The sequence below is a fragment of the Papaver somniferum genome, chromosome 9 (genome assembly GCF_003573695.1).
Source record: "Papaver somniferum cultivar HN1 chromosome 9, ASM357369v1, whole genome shotgun sequence".
Classification (NCBI taxonomy): Eukaryota; Viridiplantae; Streptophyta; class Magnoliopsida; order Ranunculales; family Papaveraceae; genus Papaver; species Papaver somniferum.
This window is the reverse complement of record NC_039366.1, coordinates 49,592,855-49,605,152: the sequence shown is the minus strand read 5'-3', so window position 1 is coordinate 49,605,152 and position 12,298 is coordinate 49,592,855. Positions and strand designations below refer to the sequence as shown.

Here is a 12,298-nt window from a genome sequence, read left to right as displayed (position 1 = left end):
ACCCTAAGTACTTGTCAGTTAAGGGTATAGCTATAACACCTAACAGTTCTTTAACCCTTCTTCGAGTGCTAGTTTCAGTTTTTTTGCTAAGAAAAACTCCCGATTTACTTAAGTTAATAACTTGGCCTGAAGCCAAGCTGAAATTATTGAACAAATTAACCAAATTTTGACAGGTAGTTTCACTTACCTTGCAGAAGACTAAACAGTCATCGGAGAAGAGGAGGTGACTTAAAGAAGGAACCTTGTGAACCAGTTTTATTCCTTTGATCAAACCCAAATTTTCAGCATTCTGAATAGTTCTAGAGAGCGCTTCTATACAGAATAGAAAGAGATAGGGAGAGACTGGATCTCCTTGTCTCAATCCCCTTATTGGTTTAATTTTTTTTTTTGGTGAGCCATTAATCAAAACAAATAAAGAGGTAGTCGAAATGCACTGATGAACCAAGTTACACCGTTTGTTGTTAAACCCCATTCTAGTCATAACTTTGATTAAGAAATCCTATTCGACTCTGTCGAATACTTTAGACATGTCAATCTTTAGACCCATGAATCCTTTCTTAGATTTAGATTTTTCATCTTGTGTATGATTTCATGGGCTAAGGTAATATTCTCAGCTATCTGCCTACCAGGGACAAAGGCAGAATGATATGGCGAAATTATTTTTCCTAACAGACCTTTCATTCTACCTGCCATTAATTTGGAAATCACCTTGTAATTGGTATTAGCTAGAACAATTGGTCTGAATTCCACAGGGGATGTGGGACTCAAAGTCTTATGAATTAAAGAGATGAATGAGGCATTCATTTCTTTAGAAATATGACCCGTTTTGAAGAAAGTTTGAATCATTATAGTCAGATCAGTTCCTACAATTTCCCAACTCTGTTGGAAGAAATTGGGTGGGAAACCATCAGGCCCCGGACTTTTATCAGGCTCCATGGAAAAGAGAATCTTTTTAATTTCAATTTCTGAAGGAATGCCACATAACATTTCATTATCATTTTGAGTGACACTAGTATGAATTAGGTTTATTATGTTTTGGTCTATTTCAGGGTCAACAGAAGTGGCAATTTTGAGAAAGTGTTGAGTTATGCACTCAACAATCTCCTCTTTGGAATTAAGCCAAACATTTTCATCATTCCTTATCATATCAATTCTATTTCTTCTAAATCTCTGTTTAGCTTTCGTATGGAAATCTCTGTTTTGGTCTGTTTCTGTCTCCTAACGCCAAGTTCTGATCCCTACTTTTGTCTTTGCAAAAAATTTCTTTAATAACATACCATTTAGCAAGGTCATTTCTTAAGTTGGCTAGCACTTCAGTCTTGTTTGGGTAGTTTGCAGTATTGTTGGTTCTATCCAGGTTTTCTTTATGTTTTCTATGTTACTGTTTATGTTCCCAAATTTTTTCCTATTCCACACTCGAAGAATCCGCTTAAAATTTCCTAATTTCTTGTTAACCTTATAAGCTGGTGACCCTCTAACAATTGAGTTCCATCTTTCTTGAATTAGGGCCTTACAGTCCTCATGCTTTATCCACTCACCAAAATATTTAAAAGGTGTAGGCCCGTCATCCCAGTGATTATGCAAATTAAGTTTGATGGGAACATGATCAGATGCTAAGGGTCCTCAATGCTTTATGCTAGAGTTTGGGTACTTCCTATTCCATTTGTCATTCGCAATGACCCTGTCAAGTCTTTGTTTAATATTTTCATCATCATGTCTATGGTTATTCCAAGTATAAGTATAACCTGTAAATCCAAGGTCTACAAGATTACATTTGTTTATTAGGTTATTAAAAATTTTGTTCATTTTTCTTAAAAGCAAATCTACTTTTCTTTTCTTCCTCATGGAGAACAACATTTAAATCACCAATGATTATCCAAGGTTTGTCTACTGTATGAGCCATTTGTTTTATGATATTCCAAGAATTGAGTTTTAGTTTCCTATAGGGGCTTCCATACAAATAGGTTAGAATCCAACTACTGTTATTTATAGGGTTAGTGATTGTGGCATTTATATGATTGTAGGCATAGTCATCTATTTTATTGTTTATATTATTTTTCCAAATAAGACAGAGACCTCCAGCACTCCCTCTAGGAGGGACTAGAAAATAGTTATGCACATTGACCATTCTCAGAATATTTTTCATCTCATTATTTTGTTGTTTAGTTTCTGACAGAAATAGGATATCAGGATTCTCCTTGTTTAAAATATCTAGCATGTTGTGTCTAGTCTCTAGTTTACCTAAACCCTGACAATTGCAAGAAATCATGCTTATGAACTGCCAGAAGTACGTCACTACAGGATACTCTAATTCATGTAAGACATACCCATTAGATGCATACATCACAATATCATTCATATAACACATGCAAGATGATTGAAAAATGTGTTTCATTCCTGTTCTAGTTTTTGTGTTCAAATCATGCAAGATATATAAGGAGAACTCAATCATAATAATCTGAAAGAATAAAGTATAATTGTGTTTCATACCTAATTTAGTTTTTATTTTGTGAATTCTATGTGAAAATATGAAAATGGGATATAGGTTTGTACTTACCTCGGCCACAGGGTTGGTCTCCAAAGCTTCCATGTTCTCCATTGTTAATTCGCCTTCCTGGCTCATTTCCTTCTCAAAACTTACAAGATTCACCTTAGAGTGGGTCAGCAAAATAATCTGTGAGTTTCCTTGAATCTCTGGTTTCCTCAGAAGTTTCCTTTTTTTTTTCCAATTATAACACATGGTACCTGTAATCAGACTAGAATGCATTAGTTTTGGCAATGATTTAATTTTTCCTTTGCAGAATTTAAAGAACTTCATAAATCTGCTAAGAAAACTTAGAAAAAGAACAAAGGAAAATATCAGAGATAAGGAAAAAGGGAAAGGAAATTTAATCAAATCTGATAGGTAGCTAACAATATAAAAATTAGCAATTTGAGTTCGGATACAGAAAAAAAAAACACAATCCAGATTACAATTAATAGATAGAAAAAATTTGATATCCCTATAAGATTAAAATTAAAATGGCAATTACAAAACAAACAAAATTAAGGGGTATCTTAAATAGGATAAATTAGACTGTTAGAAATTTAATCTAATTTAGCCTGATAGAAAGCAATGGAGAAAAGTCTAATTGAAGATCAGGAGAAGACTGAGGGGAAGCAAAGGTAAACTAATTAAACTATTAGCAACACAAAGGAAAAATTAGAAATTAGATAACATAAGCTGAGAGGCGCAAAGGGAAGGAGAGCAAAGTTCTTTTGCAATCCAAACTAGCAGAAGACGTTGGATGATTAAAAAATGATAAAGGAGTCTTATGGAGCTCGCAAGCAAAATACGATGAAGCAGGAGAAAGGGTCTTGGTATCACATCAACTTTGGAAAGGTGTCTTTCTGTCTTGGTATCCAGGGTATCTTGGTGTCTTGGAAGCTCGTAGAAACGGTGTCTTAGAACTAGGTATCATAGGAAATTAATATTAGTATTGGTGTTTTAGAGAATTGTGGTATCAAATCTGATATGGGTACAGGACATTAGGGAAAATTAATGATAGTGTTCGATTATCATCACCGTCGGAGACGGTGGTTACTGGCTAGTTCACGGTTGTCAACGGTGGGTACTGGCTAGAAGATGGTGGTTTTAGGGGAGGCGATAAAATCCTCAATAGAGGAGAGAGGAGAGGAGAGAGGCAACTTAGGTGGTCAATGGACCTAAAACCTAACAGCTTGACCCCTCTGGATAAGCCCTCAACCTATATACACTATTTTCCGGATCCCGATCCCGATCCCTTGTCCCTTTTTGTATCTTCCTTCGTGTCCCTCTAGTTGGTTGTTGACATGTGCCGTCATTTTTCTTCCTATATTAGGTTTTCTGTTTTGCAGATATTATTATCCGATTAAAATGAAAAACAAAAAAATACAACCTATAAGTTGTTATTGGACCGACAGAGCGAAGTGAGTGAGGATATTATATGAACACTTTTTTTATCAAATGTAAGTGATCAATTTATATAAAAAGATTGAAAATGGTACATGCTGAGAAACCAATAAGGCCTCTCCATATTTCCATTTCTCACTAAAACTAGCGTAAATACAACAGATATTGAAAGGTAATCGGGTAAATTTCGTGGGCAGAAAAAAGGACACGGAAGTTGGAAATATTTTAATTGTTGAGGCGCAGTTTAGTAAAATTATAGTTAAAGTGACCTAAAGGTTGCTTGATCAAATCCCGACCACCTCCTTATTCTTTTTTTTTCCTTTTTTTTCCTCTTCTTCGTTCTTCTTTCTTCTTCATCCATGAAACCGAGAGAGCAGGTCGAGACAGAGAAGATTAATGGAAGATGATTGAAGATAGAAATGATTGAAGATAGAAATTGAGAAGGATTCGAAGTAGAAGATGTGAATGCTGCCATCGATTAACAACAGGAAGAATGGAAATGGTCGCTGCTGTCTGAAGTGAAGAGTTAGGGTTTTGTTTCTGAAGAATTAGGGTTCGTAGGAGTTGAACTAATATGGTTGAATCTGGAGGAGATGGGTTGAGAATTTAAAAAGAAATTGGTGTTACTGTTACCATGGGTTGAGAACCAATCGAGAAATTAGAAGGTGGTATTGGTTGATTGAGTTGCTGAGATGGGTGATTAGGTTCAGATGGAGGAATTTTTGAAGATTAATGGAGAATTTAGGGTGTGTAAAAGATGAATCTGGTGGTTTTTTTTCCATGATTAAGTCAGAGAAGGAAAACTCGAATCTGAGATGGAAATGGATTTAGGGTTTGAGTTTGAATCATGGCTTGCTGAGCTCGAGCACCTGTAGTGGGGTTTTGATTTGAATCTGAGATTTGAAAGTGCTGGATGAAGTTGTGAAAGGGAATGGAGATGTTGATGTTCATGGATACACACAGGATGGCTAGAACCCGTGATTTTAGATGAAGAAAGTTCAAAAGAAGCAATCAGTAACAGAGATTGATGAATGGAGGTTCTTGAGATGTGAATTGAAGAAAATGAAATGCTGGGGTTAGCAAAGATCAGATGCAGTGGCTTTTGGTGATTGTGAACTGCAGTGAACAAATGTAAGTGCAGTGGTAACAGTAATTATTAGTTTCTCAGTACTAGATTTTTTTTCTAATATTGTTTCTTTAGATTTATTCCACATCCATACAAATATGTTTTTGTATCAAACTTGATTGATTTTATCAATAATGAGGTTACATTTTTTAGTTTAGTTAGTTTTTTGGTAGATTAGAGTTACAAGCAGGGAATATGAAGCTTCTCTTGTTATTTTGTGGCTGAGCAAGTACTGAGAAGAGTGGCTTGCAGTTACTGAATGACATTATTCTTTCATTATTGAGATGCTCTAATCCATGTATTAATGCATTTGCCACATAGAGCAGTAATATTTCCTCTATTATGATTCATACTTCAAAACAACGATACACATAATCTCCTGAAATTATGTAGTCAAAGCATTACGAAGATAGTGATTAAGATAACAAACTTGCTCTGTATTTATGATTCCCTATGGCTATGCATCTGTGGAGTCAATAGATAAAGAGGAAATTGGACCTCCTAATTAAGGAGGAGCCAGGCCTTTGTGAACAAGGATTTGCATGTACTTACAAGCAAGATATCTGGAAGCAAGGTACTTGCAAATTCATGTATTTTCTTCCCTGAAATTCACAACACCTGCCTAGCTCTCTAATTTGGATAATATATCGTGATTTTTCTTTTTGAAATGCTTACGAGTAGTAGCATCACAAGTGGGGAGTTGATACCAAAACCGTATACATTTTTTCTGTTGTATCTTATGAGTTTGGTGATCATATGAGTGACATCGAAGTGTCTGTATTACTTGGTACTCCAAAAATCTCTCTTTCTGCAATGGATATGCATGAGATGTAATAACTTGCTGTCTTGGTTAGTAATTGTTGGAGCTGGAAATTTTCTATGAGAACAAAGCGTAGCAAGCCACTTGAACAATGTTGAGAATTGATGTTGAGATCTTTAAAACCGGTAAAACTGACCAAGTTTTTTCATTTCAATTACTGATTGATTATATGTAGGATGCAGTATCTGTTTGATACATCTCATCTTCGTGTTTATTACTGTTTTGCAGCCAATCAAGGGGCTGCTCTTGGTAACATTCCCATAATTGCCTTCTGTGACACTGACTCACCAATGCCATATGTTGATATTGGTATTCCTGCTAACAACAAGGGAAAGAACAGCATTGGTTGTCTTTTCTGGATGTTGGCAAGGATGGTTCCGCCAATGCGCGACACCATTCTCCCAGGGCACAAGTGGGATGTGATGGTAAGAACATCCAGCTAATTACATTCCTTTTTGATACACTGTGTAGCTGTGAAGTTTTTGACCGTTCACTCTTTTTTTTCCATCGAATATATGCTTTATAATAGTTGAAGCAGTATAAGTTTTATTTCTTTTGGTTAACATTCATTAACAACTGGGTAAGGTTTCTTTTATTTAGTAGTTATCTTACATAGCAACTGCTCTTTGCAGGTCGATCTATTTTTCTACAGGCAGCCTGAGGAAACCAAGGACCAGGAAGTAGATGAGGGTGCTGGTCCAGTGCCCGATTTTGGTGTTACTGAGTACGGTGACAGTATGCTCGCTAATGGGCAGGCGACGTCCAACGGGGAGGTGATGCAGTTGCTGCTCCAGCCCTTGCTGCTGGTGGGTATTTGACTGATACAGGTTGGATTTCTTTACAGTCTTCTCTACATACTCATCACTCTCTTAGTTGGTTTCAGGTTTTTACTGGCATCAGTATTGTAGTGATAACGCTGGGATCTTACTTCTGTTTGTTTTTTATTCACAGTTGTTCCTGCGGCAGGAGTGGATGCATCTTGGTAGTCAGCGGCGGCATCATCCCTCCAGCTGCAAGTTGGGAATGAGGGGTGCAGTAATGTCTTATATTTTTTTGCCGGTCTTTTCTCATGTACTCAGGGTGTTATATCGAACCTTGCTTTCTCTGTTGGGCTAATTTTGTTTTAATAGTTGAAAAGATATTTTAGTTTTCTTAGCTCCGTACCTTGAACCTTTCTTATTTGAATAGCAGATTCCTTTCGTTTGGGAATGAGGTTCTTCACACTTGAGAATTTTTAGTTAGTGGTTTTGAGGATTATTTGAGCCTTGTTTTTTTTTTTTTTGTTTGCTCGTCATTTTTATGTCCGGAGTATGTTGTTGCCTTTTGAGTTTGGGATAGTAACTACTTTAGCTAGCGAGTGATAGTTTGAGAGAGAGTTGGTGTTGAGAATCTCTAAAGATTTGAATATAAGATCTTTTATTTTATTTTAGCAACCTAATTTTATTTTGTTTTACAAATAAGAATTATAATATAGTTTTACAAATAAGAATAATAATATAATTTGTTTGAACATTTCTTTAAAAAAAAAAAATCCCGTTACGATTCTGAAACTGCAATCACGTAATGGTGTCGTTTCGTCATATTCTTCGGTCGGCCCTCCCATCGCGTCAACGGTTGTACTAATATTTTACATTTTCAATCTAAAATAAAAAGTCGAAACCCATATCTTTTTTGATAAATATTCAAATTTTATATCAGTGTGAGTGTTCATTTATTAATTAAGTTATCTGAAAATGGCAGAATGTTGTTTGGTATGGAACAATGCATATGTCTATGCTGTCGCAGACGTAGTTGTCCAGATATTGTTGCATGTTGAATTGGGTTAATTGATGTTTGATATTTGGATTTTGTTCAAAGTTAACTTTTGGTCTAACTTTGTCCAACTTGGTAATTGGTATTTGGGAATGGCGTTGGCCCGTGTTGACTATGTTAGTTATGACGTGTTTAATTTTTGACTTGCTTTATTTCATCTTGACCCCTCCTAAATAGGTTCCTATTACATTTTTCAACTCTCATCTTCATCAAGCTTCTTTAAACTGTAGGGTTTCCTTCAGCAGTTAATTGATTAAAACTAGGAATTAATGTAATAGTTTACTGGATTTCAACATTAATGGGTCATTAAACATTTCTTAGAGTAACGAATTCAATCAAATTGATTCATCACCACCACACGAAGAAAGAACACTAATCACAGAAGAAACAAATTCTCATCATAATCGATACTAGAATACATAAAAGAGATTAAAGATTGACACGGGAGAAATTCTTAGCTAGTATGATAGTCTAATGTCATGTTTATGCCCAGAAGTTAATGAGAATAATTATTAGAAGAAGATAAACAAGTCTCATAGGATTAGAAAACATGGGTTGTTGTTGAATCAACAACTTAAGCGAGAACTCAGTGATTCAGGTGAGTTTGAAGTCATGAAAACATGAGAAACATAAGTTGTTGCAGTTAGTTTTAGATGATGAATGTATATGGATTGATGACTATTTTGTGTTTGTGTAAGTTGAGAGTTGTTATGTGTTTATCCAACTGGAGTTTACAGGGAAGATGATCACTTTACCAAGTGTACATCACAAGTTGATGGGATGCATCAATGACGCTTCTCAGAATACGCAATACATGCCCGAGATAAAACTTCATATCATGTAATGACATATCCTAGAGTATGCGTCATGCGAAAAGTATGGATGTCACATCGGTTGTCATTAGTATCCTCGTTACTTATCTTTCCATTATCGTTTGTATTATTTGTAGCTACAAGATCAACTATTTCGTCATGAACTATCGTAACGCTATGTTTCATCAAAGTTCACATGAACAAAACTCTTGCATATATTCTAAATTTTTTCAACAAAGTTTCATCGTCAACTTTCACAGGAGTTCCAATGGCACTAGTAATCTCAAAGTGAGTTTTCCTTTTTAAATATTCCTTCCCTAGATCATACATCCAAACTTGCGCCAGTACTGGTTATTTGGTTTAAAAATCTGGTATCAACTTTCAAAAATGTAGCTTTTCAAGCTTGAGATGAACTACACTATTGAACCGCAAACTTTCATTACATCAACAACACTTATAAATTTAAAACAAAAGAAACCTTTTTTTAAAGGTTATAGGCTCCATTGTTGAATTGATAGAGCCATAAAACCTTTTGTTAGAGAATTGCTCGGTTGAACCACCAACAGTTGGTATGCCAAGTTTGGTTTTCAAATTAAATTTAGTTCCAAAACTCGAAGTTGCTTGATTTGATTACTATAATCAACTTTGTTAGGTTAAACTAGAAACATAAAAATGTTAAGACTTTCTCTTGTTAATCATGAAAAACCTGAAGGAATATTAACATCAATGAACATGTTGTCCTTCAGTTCGAGGTTAATAACAATTGACTTGACTTGTTCCATTTCTATCTTTTGTTATTTCAAGTCAGTATTTATTGAAAACATAATGTAAAGTTAGTTTACCTCTCTCCAGTATTCCTGACTTGGTCATTAGACTATGATCAAAGTATTAATGAATTATAATACTAGTCGTGTTATACAACTTGAGTATATGGAGTTACAAAGTATAGTTTGTCCATGGACTTCGTGAGTCGATTACACTAATTGGTAATTCGTTATTATTCAATATATTGAATTTACAAATGCATTCAAATCTAGTAATTATGTTTGAATTTCAGAAACATATTTTAAGGAAGCAGACTTATGAAACTCATTTTGTAGTTAAAAGTTGATTTCATGACCGATCCTAACAGAATTTACTCATGTTTTATATTTTCGATACGTTTGTTATCTTCAGGTTTCTGCAAACATCGATATGTGCACAGATTGAACTTGGAATGTTCATGAAAAGGAGAAGTTACCAAGTAGACCACCAAATTTAAATTCGGAAACCTGTATGAACAAACTTGTCACAATCACTAGCATATATCAACAATAAACATTTGATACCTGATATGAAGATAAGTTTAATTTGGAAGATCTCAGAAATCATTATACAAGTAATAACCCAGTATGTACCCGAAATGTAATATGAATCGAACTTCAACAAGACAAGTCTTATAATCTTTCTTTCAAGATACAGATTCTCAAGAATAAATCTTGTAAGTTATGTACAGTCTTTCAGGTTTTAAAACTTCTAGGTTATTTTAATGTACTACTTGTGATATTTTAATCATAAAGATAAAAAAATAAATATGAAAAGGAAATAACATAAGACACCAGAAATTTTGTTAACGAGGAAAACTGCAAGACAGACTTCCGACTGTATTAAACAGCTACAGTCACTAGCCTACTATCATATTTCCGACTGGAATGTAGTTGAGACCGAATCGACCCTACGAGCAATTCAACTTTGGTTGCGCTCCTTTACATCTCTTGGATCACGCTAAACCCTGCGCAACACAATTCCGCTAGCTGACGTCCTTTACCGGCCTAGGAGTTACTTCAACCTAAGTGAAGATTTTATGACTAAAAAAAAGCCTATTTGATTTCCTTTAGAAAGATATTCAATTAAGGTATGAAAATCTATATGCTATAAGGGATCTTCAAGAAAAGAAGATATCAATCAAACTCAAGATTAGGTTGAGCTTATTATCTTCAAAAGTTATAGATATGACTAATCAATTCTACCTCATAATAACAATCTACACAAATCATGTCAGAAGTGATATAGATATCTCTATCTTGTGAAATCACAAAGTCTGAGATGCAGAGTACTTTGTGATTTTTATCATCAAGTTCCTGATCTAAAGTTTCGAGAACTTATAAGATCAATACAAAATCCAGATTAAAAGAATTATCAGGTAAAAGGTAGTCTGAGCGGGCTTCACGAGTCTCTTAGTGAAGTCTTTCAAAGTATTAACATAATTACGTTTATCAGAGAAAACCTAGGATTTCAGAAGACGACTCTAGTCTCAAAAGTGGCCAGATTAAATTTATAGTGGGCAGGGAGTCCTCTATATATCTTGATGAACATCCTTGATATCTTACAAACAAAGCTAAATTCGTAAACTATTGCCTTGTATAAAACCGCCAGGTAAGCAAAATTTCTTTATATAGATTTTGCTGAAAGCATGCGAGAAGTTTTCTTTGAATTTCAAAGAAGATGTATGCAACCATAGTGCACCATATGGTTTGCCAGAAATCCACGGTGAAGTAGTTCTGAAACCGATAAGCTTAATCTGTTACAAGACCGAATCGGTATGTGAACTGTCAAAATATTTTGTGTACTAAAAAGACGTCTCGTAACTTTGTAGCTTTTTACATTGACAAGTTCATGAACTGTATAAACAGATTGTGTACTTCAAAATAAAAAGTGTACAGAAAACATCAAAAATCAACTAGTTCGCGAACTGAGCAATCAATTCATGTACGCTGAAATAAATGGTGTTCAATACTATCTCAAAATCAACTAGTTCGCGAACTGACCAGTTCATTTCATGTAGGCGAGTTAATTGAGATATTAAAAATCAAGTCTTTTATATTTACAAGTTCAAGTTCGTGAACTGGTAACAGTTTGTGAATTTTAAGAACTAACTTGACTACTCCTTATAATTTTCAATCTTCTTTGCAATGTTCATCATGATATAAAAGTTATACGACATGCCGCAGTAGATAGAATGGTAGATGATTTGAGTAAATGGGATAGTCAGTCTTCATATACTTTTGTTGAAGAAGTTTCCGTTGACGTCGTCTTTAGTATTCAATACTTCAAGGTCGGTTGGTGATTATTTCTGATATTCAACTATCATGCTCTTCTAATCCTAGTCCTAGACTGACTTTAATAGACTATAAATCAAGACTTAGTTTTGATCAACTAAAATTAACAGGCTTGATATACCAAAACTTGCGAGTTTTAATCGAGCGACGCTCTAACAATTCATAAGATGTCTACATATTAAATTGAACATGTGTTAAACTCACATATATTAATGTTTAAGTATGTTTATTTGATACTCAAGGAAAGATCCTAAAACTGATTTTCAATATCATTTTAGATATCTAAATATATATGCTTACCATATCCCAGAAGTTTTCATATCTTTATTTAATATATTAGAAAATTATATGAAAGTATGCTAGCTAGCTAACATTAGTTGTCAACTAAGAGTGACATCGTTTTATTAATAGGAATACAGTTGGTATTTGACAATTATTATATTCCTTGCATATCTTTGCTAATTTTTGGAGTTGATTATACTGTGTTTTCCAAACAAGCCTTGGTCATAACAATATGGATAGTGTGGAGCTTGAATTCTTACAAAATCATCCCTTGACTATACTGTGTGGGAAGCCAACTCGTTGATTAAAGAAAATAATCTAATTAGGTGAAATCTCTTAAGATGCCTTCGTTTAAAGTTTTATTTGGATCAAAAAGCTTTTAGTAGTACCGTTAATGGAAAATTAAATCTTATTGTA

The 12,298-nt window shown here is 34.4% G+C and overlaps 1 protein-coding gene across 5 annotated transcripts; it reads left to right on the top strand.

The window, feature by feature from the left end:
* The first annotated feature begins 4,253 nt into the window (after nt 1-4,253).
* Nucleotides 4,254-7,305, top strand: LOC113314247 (40S ribosomal protein SA-like). Of its 5 annotated transcripts, XM_026563032.1 has the most exons (5): nt 4,254-5,062; nt 5,912-6,002; nt 6,106-6,302; nt 6,510-6,683; nt 6,829-7,305. In XM_026563032.1, the coding sequence occupies exons 2-5, from the start codon at nt 5,969-5,971 to the stop codon at nt 6,991-6,993; spliced, it is 570 nt and encodes a 189-aa protein (XP_026418817.1). In that variant the 5' UTR covers nt 4,254-5,062; nt 5,912-5,968; the 3' UTR covers nt 6,994-7,305. The 5 variants fall into 5 exon arrangements, with proteins under 5 accessions (XP_026418817.1, XP_026418818.1, XP_026418815.1 ...); XM_026563033.1 differs by lacking the exon at nt 5,912-6,002; XM_026563030.1 differs by having other exon boundaries at nt 5,912-6,302.
* Nucleotides 7,306-12,298: the final 4,993 nt, after the last annotated feature.

Bases quoted from the DNA above. Each gene is read 5' to 3' on its own strand.
- LOC113314247 (XM_026563030.1), top strand. From the start codon at position 6,054: ATGCAGTATCTGTTTGATACATCTCATCTTCGTGTTTATTACTGTTTT. The intron at 6,303-6,509 runs GTAAGAACATCC...TGCTCTTTGCAG, and splicing joins GGCACAAGTGGGATGTGATG to GTCGATCTATTTTTCTACAG. The intron at 6,684-6,828 runs GTGGGTATTTGA...TTTTATTCACAG, and splicing joins TGCTCCAGCCCTTGCTGCTG to TTGTTCCTGCGGCAGGAGTG.